The 19504-nt window shown below is 51.4% G+C and overlaps 1 protein-coding gene across 1 annotated transcript in view; it reads left to right on the forward strand.

The window, feature by feature from the left end:
- Positions 1–19504, forward strand: part of CCDC33 (coiled-coil domain containing 33) — a 90005-nt gene that overhangs the window by 19407 nt on the left and 51094 nt on the right. The window contains exons 6-10 of the mRNA XM_045848472.1: positions 2877–2968; positions 4140–4260; positions 12893–13022; positions 13662–13795; positions 14755–14826. Coding sequence (XP_045704428.1) covers positions 2877–2968; positions 4140–4260; positions 12893–13022; positions 13662–13795; positions 14755–14826 — 549 coding nt within the window. The remainder of the gene's footprint in view (positions 1–2876; positions 2969–4139; positions 4261–12892; positions 13023–13661; positions 13796–14754; positions 14827–19504) is intronic.

Genomic DNA, 19504 nt, shown 5'->3' on the forward strand with positions numbered 1-19504 from the left:
TAGCCTAAGTGGTTTGTGAAGAACAGCCCTAGGATAGCAGGGCTGATGGAGATGGAGATGAGAATAATGATGCCTCACATTTTCCAGTACTTTCCAGGCATACAGCCCCGCCCCAGCCTTGCCTTCCCTTGCTCTGCTCCTCACAAACCATGCAGGGCATGCTGCAGGGAGTACTGCAGGGAGTGCTGCAGGGAGTACTGCAGGGAGTGCTGCAGGGAGGACGGTGGCTCCCAAAGCCCAATGTCTGTCTGAATCTCATCAGGGCAGGAAAAGCACCCCCCCACCTTCGCTCACATCTCCTGATGGTTTCTCTCCTATACTGTCCCCCCTAGAGTAGTGGCCCCTCACCTAGAGCCTACATCCCCCAAGCAAAAGTGTTAGGGCCACCCCACATTTCCTTGAGTCCTGTTTCTAAAGAACTTGGGTCAGTCTAATTAGATATTCATTCATTCATTCATTCAACAACTATTTATGGAGCCTCTTCCATAAATAAGCTGTGGCCAGGTCCTACCTCCAACACATACCCCCACCATTACCCCTAGGGCTTTTCACAGCCTTAGGAAGACTATCGATGTTCCAGGAAGGTGTGGTCCAGGGATCTAACCCCTCTCCCTTTCCGCCTAGCCTTCAATCTGCCCAGAAGTGACAGATCTGAGTCTAGCCTTGGCCTGAGTATGATCAGTGTGGGGCCAGGGGTCAGGCTTCCCCTGCACCAACATGGGTGATGTGATCCTCCCCATCACACTGTGAGCTGGCAGGGCAAGAAGTGTTTTCAGCCCCATTTCACAGCTGGGGACATGACCCACACATCTGTTTCCCCACTGCCCCCTCCCCCCCCCCATGGAGGGCAACACATATCAGACCTGCAGGCACCCTCTGCTCCTACCTCCCCGCTCTTCTCTCATGTCCTTTCCTGAGGATGACCAGTAGCTGCACACAGAACAGCTTGCCCTGCAGGGGGCCCACTGTGGATCTGCCCCATCCTCAGAATCGGGGCCCCTCTGCCCTCCAGCAGCCTGCCCTCCCCCCTGCCCCAGCATAGCTGTCCCCCCACTCCCCTGTAGGCTCCTGAGGGCAGACCAGAGAGCACAGCAGGAGCAGAAATGGCTCCTGTTACTCACGGGGCTGTCATGAGTAGGCCTGCCCGTGCAGCTATCTCATTCACACCTGCCCACTGAGCCCAGAACAGCGGTGCGTTAGTATCCCTCAGGCGCCCCTCCTGGCCCTCAGACCCCTTGGAGTCCCTGTGAGCAATACGGCCTGACAGAACTCCAGAGGAACCCCTCAGGTCCCACCCCCACCCCCACCCAAACTTTGAAATGCCATCACCAGAGATTTCATCCTTTAATTTTGGTAAAGGGGTTCAGTCTCCAGAGGCCCCGGTGACAACTGAAAGGTCCTAAGCACTGTTTTAAACCTGATGAAGCTCACACCTGTGTGGAGTTAGCTGGCAGCCAACTGAGATGGGTCCTGGCTGAGGGGCTTAGGAGAGAGTGCTGGGGATGGAGGGAAGGAGAAAAGCGAGAGGGGTCCAGAATAAGTCCCCACTCCTGGGCCCTCTCCTCCCATTGAAGGTCAGAGCTAGAAGGACCAGGGAGAGTATGGTCAACCCCTCACTGTACAACTTGGAACACTGAGGCCCAGAGTGGAGCAGGGACTGGCCACAGTGACATAGTGACCTAGACATAGAGAGTAGCTGAGCTGGTGTAGAACTGTGGTAAGGAACCCCACCCAGCCCCTTCCCGAGGCCTCTGCCAGTCTCCTCCTCCTTCCCCTTCCAGATCTCTACGGTTCTGTCTCTCTCACCCTCATAAACACAGCCAGCTTCTTCCTCCCTTTCTCCTTCATTAATGGCATTCACTTATTCCACAAGCACACATGAGGCTTTTACTCTGGGCCAGGTGCTTTTGCTAAAAGCTGGATATACAGCAGTCAGTGAGGTAGATACCGAGGTATGTCCCTGCCCCTATGGAGACTGGGTTCTAGCTTAGAAGAGAAGACAGCAGTTAGAATAAACACGAGCTACAGAAGAGGCCGTCCAGGAGCTGAGAATGGGATGACTACTTTAGTAAGAGTGTTCACAGAAGAGTGGTGACATGTAATCTCCAAAGGAAGAGGAGCTGCCACTGAGTTGGTGGAGGTGGGGTGGCAGGGAGGACTCTAGGTAGAGGGATCAGAATGTGCAAAGACCCCAAGGCAGAAACAAGTGGGGCATGTTAAAGCGTGACACAAAAGAGACTAGAGCAAAAAGAGGAGGCTAGGGGCTAGCAGGAGACCTGGGCCAAGGGGCAGACAGGCCAGTTCATGCAGGCCTGGCACCTGCTCCAGTGATAACTGAATGAATGCTGAGAATGATAACATTCAGCCTAAGGGTGGGGCGGGGGGCAGTCATTGCAGGGTCTCAAGCAGGAGAATGTCTTGATCCAATTTATTTTTAAGAAGGTAGTTTTTGCCACTGTGTATCAAATTGCCTGGGAAAGGCGATGGGTTGGGGGCAGGAGTAGAAGCAGAGGCCACTGAGGGGTCAGAGAAGTAAAAGAAGCCACCGGAATCTCAGCTGTGGAGAGTTGGGCGAGGATTGAGGGGATAGTGGGAGTCCATAGGTGGGTGAGGGGCGAGGGCCCGGAGAGGGTCAGAAGCTGCTTGGGATGGCAGTGGAGGCATGTGGGGCAGTGTCTGTGTCTTCTGCCCCTGCCCACCCAGTGCCTGGCACAGGGCCTGAAGGAGGGCAGCCTTGATCAGAGAAAGACCCTTGTGAGGCAGGAGCAGGTGGGAGCAGGTGCAGAAGCCTGGAGGCAGGAATGAGACCATTGTTGGAAAGATAGATGGCAGGCAGGAGGGCCACCTGGGGCTCACCTGCCTCCTCTCTTCCCCAGGTCTTTCTTCGGGGGATCAACGAGCCCCTAGTCAACAACTCCAGCCCCATGGTGGTCATTGCCCGGGTGGTTCCCAACTGGAGGGAGTTTAAGTGAGTAGGGCCCCAGTGGTGGAGCAAGGAGGGAGGGGAGGACAGAGGACAGGGTGGGGGGGTGGCCAGAAGCCTGCCCTCCCCACGAGGCCCTTCAAGCCTCCCCACTGAGACTGAGGTCCTGCCCACAGTCCCTGGAAGGGGGCAGCTCAGACCCCTCCTGACAGCAGGCTGGTGGGAGCAGCATACAGAGGAAGAAAGGGGGTCCTTCTCTCTTCCAGATCTACCTCCCCATCTCATGCCCACCATAACCATAGTCCCCCCCTCTCACTTGAGTTCAGGGCCAAGGTGGTTCACCAGCTGGTGGTTGTCCCCAAAGGAGGCAGCCTAAGGCTCATCTTAGAATTTCATGACCTTTAGCCCTGCCTAGGGGCCTCCTCCCTTGCCCTCCTGAAAGTCTCCCTGGCCCAGCCCTGGCTCATTCCCTTTCTCCCAGACCTCTTTTTGGGTTTGGGGTGTTCACAGTCCTCAGGAGGGGATTCAGGCTAGTTTGGCCACTGGAGACCACACAGTGTGAGCAGTTCCACAGTGAACGTATGCCTTCCGTGTCAGAACCATCTCCTGGGGCTATCTGCCTCTGTCACTGCCACTGACTCTGGTGGCCCAGGAGGACTGCCTGACTCACCTGCACCTCCTGTCGAATTCTGAAGGCCTATGAGCCCTCCTTGCTGGCTGGAGGAATGAAGATAATGGGGCACTCACTCCCAGCCCTCCTATGAGCTCGGAGAGTTCAGGTGTTTGTGCACACACACACACATACACACCCCTAATCCCACTCCTGCAGGCTCCGTGCTCCCCAGGCCTAAGCCAGGATTCCCACCGTGGGGTGGATTGTCCTGGCAAGGCCCTCCCAGGTGAGGCGGGGATGCAAGGCCCACTAGAGCTGGGTGGTCGAGGCATTCAGATGTGGCCAAGGCTGCAGTAAGGCATGGGGAAGGGAACCTGGGAGCTGCAGCCCATCCCTTAACCGAGATGAGCTTTCCCGAGGCCCAATTAGTGATCAAAGGGACCACAGCCCACTATCTGTCCTAGGTAGGCTGCGGCACTGTCCTCTCTCACATCGATCCAGAGTCCACCTGGGGGTCCTTGACTGCCAGGCTTGGGCCCGGCACCAAGAGTGCTGGATGCCTGAAGCGCTCCTATCCTTACCCCTGTCCCCTTGCCTTCCCAGGGTCAGTCAGATGAACCAGGACCCAGCCTCCCTAGGGCTGCCCATCACCCCACTTTCCTTCCCTATCCCATCCGTGATCAACTTCGATGTTCCTCAGGTCACCCAGAACGGGTGCCCTCAGGTATGGCTCCTTCCCTTTCATTCTCTCTCTGGTTCAGACCTCTGGTGACTCACCCACACACTCATCCAGTCAGTCACTCGGTCAGGCAGCTGCCCACGGGTCCCGCCGCGTGCCCGGGGCCGGCCCTCTGTGCTGTGGGGAAGGCGCCCACAGGGGCTCTGGGTCTGGTGAAAGTTAAACAGCAGCACAAGGTGATGTGTAATCTAATGACAAACCAGTGGGTGGGGGTTGTCAGAGCTGTAAAAATCAGAGGAGAGCAGACAGAAAAAGACAAATATTGTGATTCCACTTACATGTGGTACCTAGAGTAGGCAAATTCGGACAGAAAGTCAAATGATGGCTGACAGGGACTGGGGGAGGGGGGCAGGGAGAATGGGGAACTGGTGTTTAATGGTACAGAGTTTCTGTTTGGGGTGTTGAAAAAGTTCTGGAAATAGATAGTAGTGATGGTTACACAACATTGTAAATAACACTGAATTGTGCACTTAAAATAGGTTAAAAGGATACATTTTGTGTTGTGTACTTTTCACCACAATAAAAAATAGTGTTTTAATTAGAGATGAGGGGGGTATGAAGCCTGGGCATCCAGATACAGGACTGGAGTTTGTTTGTTTTTTAAGATCTTACTTATCTTTAGAGAGTGGGGAAGAAGAGAGAGAGAGTTGCCTCTCACACACCCCTTATTAGAGGCCTGGCCTGCAACCCAGGCATGTGCCCTGATTGGGAATTGAACTGGCAGCCCTTTGGTTCTCAGGCCGGCACTCAGTCCACTGAGCCACACCAGCCAGGGCAAGACTTGGGTTTTTAGTAGGGAGGTTTGGTGCAAATTAGGAACAAAACACAGTTGTGGAGGTGGGGATGCAGGTCAGGGTTGGAGAGAAGGCCAGCAGGCCAGTATGTCTAAGTATGTTAGGGAGGTTACACGGAGTATGGCTGGGTCCAGGCAAATGGCCAGATTCACCTTTTCCCATGGCCTTCACTTCAGCGGGAGCTTGTCCTACACGATGGGTCCCGAATCCCTCTGGGCCTTAAAGAAGGCAGGGGTGCTTGGGAAATCCTTCCTGTTGTCTGCCCACCAATGTTCATGCCTGGAGTGGCAAATATAGGACAAGGTATCCCTTTGGAGCCCCAACCTTTATTTGAAGGCAAAGAGATTTGAAGAAGGCTCAGACATGAACAAGAGTGATGGTGGTGGGGAGGGGTGGGACTAAGGGGGACCCTGGGGACAGAGGCTTCAAACCCAAACTAATCCTTGGCCTGATTTCCCCAGAGTCATCTCACACATGGCCCTGCATTTGCCTAGAAAATAATAAACCAATCAGCAGGCAGTCCCAAGGGGCAGGAGGCACTGGTTGCTTTAATGAGTGAGCCCTACCCTACCCCCAGCTCCTCTCTGGCTGCCTTTGCTACCTAACCAGTCTTGGTGGGGGAGGCACCCTCACCACAGAGAATTGCCCCCAGTGCCTCTTGCATGTGTGGGACTCAAGGCCAGAGGTCCAACCATGGCAGAACACTTGTTGAAGGCTGCCCAGTACCATGGCAGATGGGCCAGGTGAGAGCTCACCAGCAACTGGCACAGAGATGCCCAGGTGCCAGCAGTGAGAGGCAAGCTTCTGTGCTACAAGGTGGAAAGGAGGGCAGTGGGCAGAGCTGCACCTGGGAGAGACACCTGTCAGCAGCCCTGGGCTTTTCCCACCAGCTGCCTGCCATGCCAAAGCACCATGGGCAGGGGTTTGAGGTGGATTCCAGCTCTGTGACTTCCTGTGTGACCTTTGACATGCTTCTCCATTTCTCCAGACCTGATTCTTACCTTATTGGACTATTAGGAGAATTCAAAGGGCTAACCTGTGCAAAGTGCCCGAGCCTAGAGTGGAAGCTGAGTGGGCTCCATCCCTTTCAGAGCTGCCCCTCCCCTGGTACAAAATGCCCCTCTGGGGCCAGCCTGGCCTTTGCCCTTGTTGCATTTGGCTACAAGTAACAGGAACCCCAAATCACATGGACTTAAATTCTAAGGGGATTTATTGTCACACATCGCAAGGGTCCCCCATATAGGATGCTGCCAGAATTGGTCAATGTGTCAGCTCAGCGGTATCTCCAAGGACTCAAGATCTTTCCAACATCCCTAAATTGCCATCTTCAGCTGGCAAACAACTCATGCAGACAAAATGTGCCCAGCATCCCATCTAGACATGACCAGGACCAGAGGAAGAGGGCTTTTGTGAGGAACTGGAAACCTCCTTTGTAGCCCCTGGCAGACCACCCCTCTCATCCCATTGGCCAGAATTGAGTCACATGCATTTCTCTCAGCCATTAACTGAGGAGGGATGTGGCATCACCGTGCCAGCAGCTAATGCAGGCAGGTATGGAGAATGGGGCCACTCGGCCCAAAGTGCATTCTGTCAGAGGAAGGAGGGGAATGGTTGAGATGTAGGTGGCCCCCAGTGTCTGCTCACCCCTCTTGGAACCTGGTAATGATGGCAAAACCTGAGCTCTCATGAGTCTGCTGGACCCAGCACAGGTGGTACTTAGGACTTACTCTGACACTGTACCCAGCACCTTTGAGGGGGGACATTGCCCAACAGGCTGCTCTTATCACCCTGGCCTCCTGCAGAGCTCCTGACTAGTGAAACACAAGCAGTGGTGAGAGGAGGTGTCTGTACCCAGCGTCCTCTCGTCCTGGCTCAGCCCCCCACAGCCAGTCTGTACCCATGCTCTCGTGGGCCTCCTTGTATTCCCACAGATCCTGCCCTAGTGCTGGCCTTTGCCAAAGCCTCCACTCAGCCCCTCACATCCATCTGGTGAGAAGCAGCCATAGTGACCCCTTGCCTAGGGCTAGGCCCTTCCCCTGGACCCCTGGTCCCTGTCATCAACAGGACAAAACCCTCATTGTCAGCCAGATACACAGCCTCATTCCCTCCAGCCTCCTGGCTCACTGCTCCACTCCTCACTGGCATTCTGTAGTCTCACTGGGTGACTGGCTGTTCACACCTGCACTGTCCTCTCTCCCTCCCAGTCTTCACCTCTGCTGTACTCTGAGCCTGAATGGTCTTCTCCCTGTTACTCTAGCTCCCACAACCCACAGCTTGCTTAGGCCTCTTCATGGATCATGGGGGGGGGGGGGGGGGCGGGGCATGGTGTCTTATCCCCTTGGAAGGCAATGAGCTCCAGAGGGGAGCAGGCTCTGGTTCTAGCTCCCCCATATACCCTGCAGCACCCCAAAGGCATATAGCATGGAGAAGCCTCCGGTCAACATTTGCTGAGTTCAACTGAATTGAACTTTCACCTTCACAGCAAAACACCTGTTGTGTCCTTCAACCCTCACAACAGCTTATCAAAGCAGGGAGCATAAGACATTGGACAGTGACAAATCTAAGATCTAGAGGAGGAGAAAGGACTTGCCTACGGTTACACAGCAAGGATGAGGTTGAGGCAGACCCAGGCCCCAAGCCAAGGCATCCTAGCTCCCCTGAGGTTCCACTCAGCACCACCTATCGGCAGCTGCTCTTCCCAGGACAGCCACCACATGCCTGAGCAGAGAAGGCATCAGTGGGTGTGGGTGTAGGTATGACGGGCCCTGAGAAATGGAAGAAGGGACCATGGGCCATGTAATGAAGACTCCATCCGTCTCCAGGGAAGGCAGGTCCGCCTAGTGGCTAGGGGTTAATTCAGCTTTGCTGAATTCCATGGCCCATGGTCTCTCCTGTTAGCACCTGTGGACACTGGTTTCCTCTTCCCCCTCCCAGTCCCTCACACATGCCACCAGCACCTGGACCAGGGTCCTGGCATCAGACTCTGAAGGTGCTCTAGCCGCAATTCCCTCCTTGATTCCTTGCTCCCCACCCCACTCCCTGCCCACTACACACATGAGAGAGGCTGACCTTCCCTCCCCAATTCTAGGTCTGAAGAGATCTCTTCTGGGGATGCATCCTGGGAAACCATTCAGGGAAGGAGCTGTCCATACTTGGCAGTCAGACACCATTTCTTTCTTTGTAGACTTCATGAGACACATGAACAGACCACAAAGAGGACAGCCAGGGTCCACTAAATACTCCTCTCTCAGAGCAGAAGCAACAGATAGGCAGCAGGGAGACTGAGTCACTGTCCTTTAGTGCCCCAGTCAGTGTCTGGCAGATGGTCCAGGCTATGTGGATGCCCCTCTGCCACCCAGGAAAATGGGATAGCTTTGGGGTGGGCATGGTTTGGGGATCAATCCTGAAACATCACTCCCACATGCCACAGAACCCAGAAGCAGCTTCTCTGCCTAGCCTGATGGCCAAGTGGCTATAACCTGCTCTCAAGAACACTCCCATTACTGCAGTCACTGTCCCTGTGTTCAGGCCCCCAAAGTGACTATAACCCATCTCCAGAGGGGTAGGGATGGGCAGACACAGCTGAGTCTCAGGCTGGGCCTTGGAGAGCTGGAGCAGGCCCATTAGTGTGACAGGCATCAGGGTCCTGCCACCACAGGGGGAATAGACCCACACTGAGGTTTTGCAATCCTGCATCAATAGCTCCTGGAGCCAGTGATGCATTTGTGCTGACCTTTTGAGTGATGACTGGTTCCCACAGGGGAATGGGAGGTGGGAGCAGCTGCCACTGTTGCTGTGACAGCCATGGCTGGGGGCAGAGACAAGACAGCCACTTGGAGAATCTGCAAAGATGACCGCCAGTCCATCCCTGTGATGGGATGTGCAGGACTGCCTGCTGGGGTTATAAGCTGACACTGTCCCCCTTCCGGCCTTCACAGAAGCTAGACCTCATCCACCTGGAGTCCCTCATTGTTCCAGGCATCCTTCACCCAAGCTGTACTTAGTCCCACTTCCACATTTTTGTGTGGGCTGTTTTTCCACCCAGAAAGGCTTCCTCTCTCTATCACCCTGCCAATCTTCCTTCTGAGCCTTCTACTGATCCCTCTTCCCACAGAATGGCTGTTCTGACCACTCCCAAAGTCTCATACAGGACTTCCAGCCAAGATGGAGGCATAGGTAGACACACTGTGCCTCCTCACACAACAAAAATAAGGACAACAAAAATTTAGAAACAAAATTACAACCAGTATTGATAGAAAATTGAACTGTACGGAAGTCCAACAACCAAGGAGTGAAAGTAGACACATTCATTCAGACCAGTAGGAGAGGTAGAGTCTGGCAGAGAGGGGTCGCAGCAAAAAAAAAAAGTGGTGGCTGGCAAACCCAGCAAAGCAGTGGATTGTGGAGAAGCCCGGCACACAAGGCGGCTGGTGGACCGGGTGGTCCCACATTTGCACACAGATAAACCAGGCGAAACTGGGGAGCAAGAGGGATCGCGCAACCCAGGGCTCCAGCACAGGGAAATAAAGCCTCAAAACACAGATTGAAAACAGCTTTGGGGGTTGAGGTGCCAGGAGAGACCCCCAGCCTCACAGGAGAGTTCATTGGAGAGGCCCACAGGGTCCTAGAACGTACACAAGCCCACCCACCTGGGAATCAGCACCAGAAGGGCTCAGTTTGCTTGGGGGAAGTATCAGAAGTGACTGAAATACAGCAAAGGGTGGAGCAAGCGCCAGTGTTCCCTCTCAGACCCCTGCCCCACATACAGCATCACAGCACAGTGACATGGTTGCCCTGCCCTGGTGAACACCTAAGGCTCCGCCCCTCACTATGTAACAGGTATGTCAAGACAAACAAAAAAAACATGGCTCAAGTGAAAGAACAGATCAAAGCTCCAGAAAAAAAATACAACTAAGCAACAAAGACATAGCCAACCTATCAGATGCATAGTTCAAAACACTGGTTATCAGGATGCTCACAGAATTGGTTGAATTTGGTCACAAATTAGATGAAAAAGTGAAGGCTATGCTAAGTGAAATAAAGAAAAATGCACAGGGAACCAATAGTGATGGGAAGAAAACTGGGACTCAAATCAATGGAGTGGACCAGAAGGAAGAAAAAAACATCCAACCAGAAAAGAATGAAGAAACAAGAATTCAAAAAAATGAGGAGAGGCTTAGGAATCTCCAGGACATCTTTAAACGTTCCAACGTCCAAATTATAGGGGTACCAGAAGGAGAAGAGAAAGAGCAACAAGTGGAAAACTTATTTGAACAAATAATAAAGGAGAACTCCCCCAATCTGGCAAAGGAAATAGACTTCCAGGAAGTCCAGGAAGCTCAGAGAGTCCCAAAGAGGTTGGACCCAAGGAGGAACACACCAAGGTACATCATCATTACATTAGCCAAGATTAAAATGAAGGTGAGAATCCTAGAGGCAGCAAGAGATAAGGAGACAGTCACCTACAAAGGAGTTCCCATCAGACTGTCAGCTGATTTCTCAAAAGAGACCTTGCAGACAAGAAGGGGCTGGAAAGAGTATTCCAAGTCATGAAAGGCAAGGACCTACATCCAAGATTGCTCTATCCAGCAAAGCTTTCATTTAGAATGGAAGGGCAGAGAAAGTGCTTCTCAGATAAGGTCCAGTTAAAGGAGTCCATTAGCACCAAGCCCTTATTATATGAAATGTTAAAGGGACTTATCTAAGAAAAAGAAGATAAAAAAACATGTATAGTAAAATGACAGCAAACTCACAATTATTAATGACCACACCTAAAACAAAAACAAACTAAGCAAACAACTAGAACAGGAACAGAACCACAGAAATGAAGATCACATGGAGGGCTGTCAACAGGTGAGTGGGAGGAGGATAGGGGGGGAAAGGTACAGAGAATAAGTAGCATAGATGGTAGGTAGAAAATAGACAGAGCAAGGGTAAGAATAATATGGGAAATGTAGAAGCCAAAGAACTTACAAGTATGACCCATGGACATGAACTAAAGGGGGTGAAGGTGAATATGGGTAGGAGGGAGTGTGCAGGGGGGAGGGGAGTGAATGGGGGAAAATGGGACAACTGTAATAGCATAATCAATAAAATATATTTTTAAAAAATTTTTAAAGTCTCATACAGCCCTTTATTTGGAGGCTATTAATAGTGCTGTCTTGTTTCATTGTTTAAATAGTACTCACATTATGCACCAGCTGCTGGCTTAATGTGTGGTCAAGTCCCCTGAAAGTCTAATGAAGAACTGTCGTGACCTCTGCAAGGGACTGGAAAACCTGTGTGGGACAGAGGAGGGCTGGTGATGTAGGGGTCATGTCCAATTTGGCCTCTATGACATCACCAGCCACAGGCGTAAACACTGGTGGAACTCTTTTTTTTAACTAAAGGTTTTATTTATTTATTTTTAGAGAGAGGGGAAGGGAAGGAGAAAGAAAGGGAGAGAAACATCTATGGGCAAATCAGTTGCCTCTTGAGCGCTGCCAACTGGGGACCTGGCCCACAACCCAGGCATGTGCCCTCACCAGGAATCAAACCAGTGACCTTTCAATTTGCAGGACGGCACCCAACCCACTGAACCACACTGGTCAGGGCACACTGGTGCAACTCTTTAGGAAAACAGTCTACCCATAATGAATCCAGTGCCTTAAAATATGTGTTTCCTTTAACTCAGATTTCTATTTTGGGAACTAAGGAAATCATTTGAGATACAGAGATATGTGTCAAAGAACGTTCAATGCAGTGTTATTATAGGAAAAAACAGGAAGGGAGAGACCAGGGCACCAGAACATGACAGAACACCCAGCCACCAGGGTCCTGGGAAACAAGTGCCACTCTGACTGTGGGTATGTTTAGGTTTTCACGTTAAATGAAAAAGGCAGGATGTTAGAATAATAGTTATATACAAAATAGGTATAGGAAAAAACTAGAAAAATGTACTGTCTTATGTATAGGAATTTAGGGGTTTTTTCATCTTTCTATTTTTCTGCATTTTCCAAAATTTATTCATTAAGTATATGCTGCTTTTATAATTGAGACAAACATTGGTGACACATATGCGAGGTCCACCCAGAAGGCACCCAGCTATGCACTATGAAAAATAGAGACATTTATTGAAGAAGATACAAGATACAAGAAATATTGTACATAGGACAATGACGCCTCAGTCCCCTTCAAAGTAGGCACCTTGGGACCTCACACAGTTTTCCTAATTGCCATGAGCTGCCCTGTCCTATTTCCTGAATCCCATTGACAGTCTGAAATCTCTTCCCTTTCAAAGGTGATTTAGTGTGGGGAAAACCAGGAGTGGCTGGGCTCCAAATCTGGGCTGCAGGGGGGCTGCGTCACATGGGTGATTTCATGTTTCGTCAAAATCCCTGCATGAGACATGATGCATGAGTGGACACATTGTTGTGTTGAAGCTGCCAATCACCAGTTGCCCACAGCTGTGGCCTTCTGAATCATCTGAATAGTTTCCACAGAGGAATGTTCAAGCTTAATGCAAAATTTAATGCAGATTCATTGCTGTATTAGCTCAGTCATTTCAAATGTGACAGCCACACAGTACACATGCTCATTCAACAGCATCTATCACCCCCACTGACCAGTACAGTGAAGTTGTCATTATTCTAGTGTGTGCATTCTAACCTACTCTCCTTGGCTACCAGGTTCATCAGTGTCACGTAAACCGTTCTCATTGTATTGATAATGGCTGGACTTTTTCCAGAAAGATCTTGTAGACATACACACAACCCAATATCTGGACATCTCTTGTTTGGGGGGAAGCTATGGTCCCACCATCTGTTCCCAATTTCTCCTTTCAGCTGTCCAAGTCCGGGGGATCCCCGGAGCTGCCCCTGTGGAATCAGTCCTTCCTCTTCCAAGGCCGAGATGGAGCCACCAACTTCTCAGAAGACACCGCCCTGGTGCTGGAGTACTACCCCTTAACTTCAAGTAAGTGCCACGGAGCCATGCCAGGGCAGCTGTGTATCAGAGCAGGTATGAAAGGATTTTCAGTCCATCTTGCCTCTGCCTTCTGTGGGGATGGGTTCCAGGGCAATCCCCCAGTTCATGCAGATAGGCAGGGGAACGCCAGGCTGGCTCTCTTGTCCAGATGGCAGCTTGTGGGAAAGGGCCCTACTCCTATACTGTCTCCATGTGCTTTTATTGCACCACCACCCCTCCCCATGCACCTATCAGTGAGGTGGATGGAGGTGGAGGCTTCAGGGCAAAGAGCTTAGGGTGTCAAGAGGAGTTAGATTCAGAAAACAGCTGATCCACAGTCTTCAGTCCACACTGTAAGACTGAAGCACTCAAAGAACAGGGACAAGGGAGCTCCATATAAATGGAGAGACAGGAATGTGGTTAGAGCTGGCCTTAAACTCAGGAAGCCCTGAAGAGCAGAGAAGAAGGAGGATATTTGTGCGAGCAAAGGCAGGAGGTGGGTGGTGAAGGATGGGAGAATTAAGTCTTGGGTACCAAAGGATGGGGCCCAGGTGGAGCCTCAGATGTGGGAATCTGAGAAGCCTGGGGTGGAGACTTCCGTAGGTGCCCCAGGTGATCCAGCCCCGCCCCACCCTGCTGTCCCCACAGTGAAAGCTGGTGAGTCATGGACCCTCAGCAAGCCCCTGGGTGTCTCCGTGTTGCCACTGAAGAGCCATTTGTACCACGAGATGCTGACAGGGAAAGGCCTGAATGGATTACGAGTAGAGAAGCTCCCCATCACCGTGAGTCCCCGACCTTGGGCAGCTCCACCCGGTCCCACACTGCCCCATCCTGCTCCTCTTTGCCTCACCAACATTGGCAAATCTGGCTTTTCTGGCAGCTTCCAGCAGGGCCCTCCCACCATGGAAGCTGGCCACTGTCCAGTGTGAGGAGTTCTCAGAATACCAAAAGTCAGTCCTACTCTTGGGCTAGTGATGAAATTGCCCTAGAGCAACTTGGGAAGAAGCACAGGGATACCCCATAGGATAGCAGCAAGAGCTCAGGCCTCTAACCAACCAGACTTGAGTTCAAATTCTGACTTGCCCTAGTCCTCAATGTAGAAGCCAGGGCAAGTTACTTGCCTTCTCTGAACCTCAGATCCATCTCTAAGATGGGAACATGCTTGTATATAATCCCTCTGTTTGCCAAGAATCAGGAGCCCAAGCTCAAGAGCCAGACTATCTGGGTTCAAATTCTCATTCCACCACTTACCTGCTTACATGACTGTGGAAAAATTACTTAAAGTCTCAGTGCCCCAGTTTCCTTGTCAGTAAAATGGGTTTATAATAATAGTGCTTTTTTTCCCCATAGGTTTGCTATAAGATTTATTTGGGAAATACCTGTAAAGCACTCAGAATGGAATAAGTTCCCAGTAAGAATAAATACATTATTATCACTGTCTACTTCTATGCCACCTTTTTCACTAAAATACTTCTGGCCATATGGTCATAACAGACTTCCACAAATGGGAGCTTCCCTACTCTGCCAGGAGGCAAGTCTAAAGGCGCCAGTCAGGTCTCCGGTGGAGTTGGGAAGGATGTGCACAGGCGGTGAGGGTGAGTAAGGCAGGAGGCCAGCTCCTGCCTCCCTCGGATCCTCTGAGCAGAGCACTCAGCAGGCACTTCTCGAGTAATCAGTGGGTGCAGCAGAGGCAGAAGCTGCGCTGGATGGCTTGTTCTGACTGCTCCCTTCTTCCTTCCAGGACACCAAGCTGAAGACCATAACCGGTGAGGCCCCCACAGTGGATCTCTCCTTTCAGCTGCTTTCTTCCGAGGTAAGGCTGAAGGGCAAGGGAAGATCGGGGCCTGGAAGCCCTGTGCCACCTCCCGTAGTCCCTCAATAGGTTCCAGCCTCCTTCACAGTTGCTGACATTGTTCAGGGCTGTGGTCAGGGTTTCACAAAGAGGGAACTGATGCTTTGAGCAGAAATTTCTGAGCCTGCTTTGAGGCTCCAGAAAACCAGAGAGAAAGTGTAGATTAGAAAGAGGAGAGTTGGAGCAAAGGGTCACTCAGACCTGGAAGTCAGCCTCTGACCTGGCTCAGCCAAGCCTGGCTCATTGGGACCCACGGTCCACAAGGGTGAACTAGGATATCAGCTTCTGTCACTGTGTAACCAACTATTGCAAACTTAGCATCTGGAAACGACACCCATGTATGAGCTCAAACTTCTGTAGCAGGCAGTCCTCCACAGCACGGATGTTGACAGGGCTGCACTCCTTTCCGGAGGCTATGGGGAGACGGAGCTTCCAGGCTCATTTAGGTTGTCATCAGAATCCAGTTCCTGGCAGTCGTGGGACTGAGGTCTCTGTTTCCTTGCGGGCTGTCAGCTCCTGAAGGCTGCCCTCTTTCTTTCTCACATGGCCTCCTCCATCTTCAAGCCAGCAGCATGTTAAATCCCCCTCACACTACACAACTGTGACTTCCTCTTTGACTGCAATCAGAGAAAACTCTGCTTTTACAGCAGCTTGTGTGACTAGGCCAGATCCGCCCTGATAATGTCCCCATCTTAAGGTACACTGTGCCACTGACAGCAGTTCAGCATGCTCGCAGTTTCTGGGGATCAGGATGTGGACTCTTGGAATGCTACCTGCTACAGCTGGGCTGGTCCAAGGGGCAAATACCAGGGCAGAGCCCTGGCTGACAGAGGAGATCTCTGCCTCTTGCCCGCTTTTCCTGGGCTCCAAGTCCAGATGGACCCTGGTCATTTGGCTCCAGTGTACCTTGCAGGCACCTGCAGATCTTCCCATTGTCCGCTCCGTGGTGATGAGACAGGTATGACCCTGGAATGTGAGCAGTTTAGAATTAAGAACCCAGGAAATGATGACAGGTGTGATGTCTGGGTCAGCCCACAACTGCCAGCTTCCCATGCCAGGAAAAAATAGCCACTAGCTCTGAGGTATTGCTTGGTCCTGTGACCTTACCCATGAAGAACACAAGGAATGCCATGGTGTGGGGTAAGAGGTATATACCCAGGAACGTACCGGCCAGCAAATATCTCCCCACAGGCCTCCAGTGAGTGCCTGAGACCTCTCATTAGCACTCCTTGCTGTGCAATGTTCTGCATTGCTCTCTAGGGCTTCCTCTAATACCTGGTGAGAGAGTTTGGAAGATAACAACCTGACACCCCTAAGCACACACTAAACCAGGTGCAGGACACAAGACGTACCAAGAGGGGACACACAGAAGCAGCAAAAGGCCCAAGAAAGGAGAAGGAGAGCCTTTGGGAAATAATGTCACAGATTACCCAGATTGGAGCTCAATGCTCCATACCCTCTTCTCAGGGTCCAGAGTCCGCCAGTGGCCACAGTCCACCTCCTCCTCACCTCCCCCTGCCTCCTGACCTTTCACTGGGGCACGTGTGTCCTGAGGACCCATAGGAGTGCCAGGTAGGCACTCAGGGACCCAGGCAGGCAACAGGCAGGTAGGTAGGATACCTCCCTAGTTGCCCAGGGGCTGGGTACAAAGGTCTTGGTGATGAATTATTCACCGGAGCTGTGCTAAGTGCAGAATTAATCCCTTTCCTTCCAGCTGGCGACCTCACTAAATTATCCCTCCAAGTCATGCGGGAAAACGCTGTGAATTCATTGAGCTGCTGAGTGTTTTGATCTGGGCTTTGTGATTTTAGCTTCCCCTTCCCCCAGCCCTCCTCCCCCTGGAGGCAGGCAAAAACCTTTCAGTAATGGATTTCTGAGAAGAAAGAAAAAGAAAAAGAATCAAGATTGGGTGTGTACCAGGAAAATAGTACTAGAGGATATTCAAATTCTGCAGCCGAGAATTCATTCACACAGTTCCATACATAATACACTCACACAGTGGCATTCAAATACCCACACACAACAGTCATGTGTGCACAAACATGCACATGTGCGCGCACACACGCACCTTTGCAAGGGAGCACACACTTAATCCATATATACATGTTCATACACATGTGCAAACTGACACCGAAATGTCTTCACACCCTCATTGGCACACACAGAAGCTAAATCTGTTTGTGACTCCACTATTTCTTGGTGAAACAATCTGAGAATTGGCTAATAACTGATTCACTTTGATTCTAGAACCTTGAAGTCCAATTTGGAGGCCTGTGGGTAAAGTGCTAATGTGGGTGAACTTGGCCTAAGGCTCTTGCAGCCACAGCTCCCTTCTGTTTATTTTTAACTCCACACGTGTTTGAGGAAGACTAGAATTTTGGCTGCTCTTGTGGATTGCAGTGAGGAAAGGGAGGAACCGGCAGCATGGAATACATCTGACTCAAATTCACATTCACCAGACCTGAACACAGCTCTCCACTAGCAGCTGAGCCCTTTTGGCATCCTTCTCCCCGCAGAGCGGAGGGAGAGGGTTGAGAGTTGATGAGCAGGTTAGATGGCCTTGCAGCTAAGTCTGAAGGCCTGTCCCCAGCTTTATCCCTCACCATCGCCTTCACTGTCATCCCACCATTGCCCTCCATGCAGCTGCGAACACTTACTGAGCACCTGCTATGTAGCAGATACCATCTTGGTTTCATAGATCTTCCACTGAGAGAGATGAGAAAAAAGGTCGTGTCTTCCTTAAGCTTACATTGTTAGAGAACAGGGAATGTGCACTAGACAATGAGCAAATCAGTTCATGAGCAGATGTTGGCTCCTGATCAGAGGTCTGATGAAACCAAACAACTCAAGTGATGGGGAGTGCTCACACAGGCTCTGTAAATGTGGCTACAGTAACAGAGACCAGGTTCCTTTCATCTTATTCTTCCACCCAAGCTACCGGCTGCCAGTTCACTGTCGAAGGTACCTGGCCTTCATCTGTATTCCAGCCTGTGGGACCAAAACCATTGAATCTTCCACCATTTAAATCAACCACTGTTCAAAGCTCCAGGAGCCACGCCTGAAGCCTGGCAGTCTTAGAGTACTGTGACGCTCCAGCGGCAGGGGGACTTGTGGTATGGGGCTCCTCGCTGCCCCTCGTCCCTATGGCTGACAACTCTGTTTTAGGTGCAGCTCCATGCTCATGGTCAGGTGTGCTATTGAGAGGAAATACCTGGGGAAAAAATAAATACCCGTGCCCTATTTGGGTCCTTTCTGTTTGAAGACACAGCCTCTTTTCCCAGGAACCTCCGCAGGACAGCACTGGCTATCCTGGTTAATTTGCATTTTGGTGAACACAGTCTCCCCATGCCCACTGCTTTTATGTCACTCATTCTCAGAGCTCTAGGGACAAGAACACTGTGGAACTCCCAAATAGACAGAGAACACAGAGGTATCTCAACAGCCCACCCTGGACAGGAATTTCCTTGATGATATCTACTATGAGTGGTCAGCCCAGCCTCTCCTCTTGCTCTACTGTGACCAGGAGCTCCCTGCCTCCAGAAGCAGCTCATCCCTTGCCTCAGTGGCTACGACTGATAGAAACACTCACCCCCACATTGAGCTCACCCTGCCTCCCAGGGCCCTTCTTCTACTCCAGGTTCCTGGCTCTGCCCTCTGGGGCTACGGTGCAACCCCAGCAAGCCTCACGTAACATTATTAGGGACACTGGCACACAGTCCACCATCCAGCATGCTGGTGGGCAGACTAGGCAGCAAAGCCAGCGGTTTCAAGAATGGCAAAAATGGGTAGTCTCCTGGTTTGGGATGTTGTGCTTGAAGCTGGTTCTGTTGGTGATAGGCCAGTGCTTTTTCCCTCCTTCTGTATGGGACCTGCTGCTTCAAGTGATCTACTTTAAGCTGGAGCTGTGTATACAGATGAGTGTGTGTATAACTAAAAATAGATACACAGAAAACTTCTCCTTATTGCACATTCTGTGGAGGTTGGTTTTGGAGGTCCTTTGGGCTCTAAGAATCCCTGAGCCTATGGCTACTCCATGCACACATACACAAATAAACCTTTGGTCTCCTCCACTCCCTCTCTGATGTTAGCCTCTTCTCTTTGAAGAGTGTGATCTGGTCCCCTGAGAGTCTACTCTTCTCCAGGCTAAGCAGCCTCCTCTTTTAATGAACTGGCTTCAAAATCCCACAGCATCCTGGGTGCCTTCCAGCTTGCAGATGTCCTCTTTGAAGTGAGGCCCATACTGACCAGGTTTCCTAGGCCTAGCCATGTGGACTGGAGCCTCACATGCACACAGTAGGTGCTCATTGTTTTGCCCCAGCCTCCTGTGAGGTGGGACTAATCCATGTAGTCCTCTAGGTATTCTGCAGCGCATCCCCTCTTAGGGCTGGGGCTTGGGGTCCAGAGTCTTGTCTAGGCAGGGTGCCAGGGCACCAGGCAGAGGTAGGGCCTCTTGGATGGGTGGCCACACCTTCCTTAACCCGTAGCCCTGAGATGCGGGCAGGATTTAAAACTCACTGGCTTCCTTGGATTTGGTACAGGGAGGGCACATTTGAGGAAGGGGGAGGTGGAATCTGCTGCCACCCCTAGGAGAAGAGGTGACTCCCACAGTCTATCTGGACCGCCCTCCCCGTACCTCTCA

The sequence above is a fragment of the Phyllostomus hastatus genome, unplaced genomic scaffold (assembly GCF_019186645.2).
Source record: "Phyllostomus hastatus isolate PE091 unplaced genomic scaffold, TTU_PhHast_1.1 phas_contig_62, whole genome shotgun sequence".
Taxonomy (NCBI): Eukaryota; Metazoa; Chordata; class Mammalia; order Chiroptera; family Phyllostomidae; genus Phyllostomus; species Phyllostomus hastatus.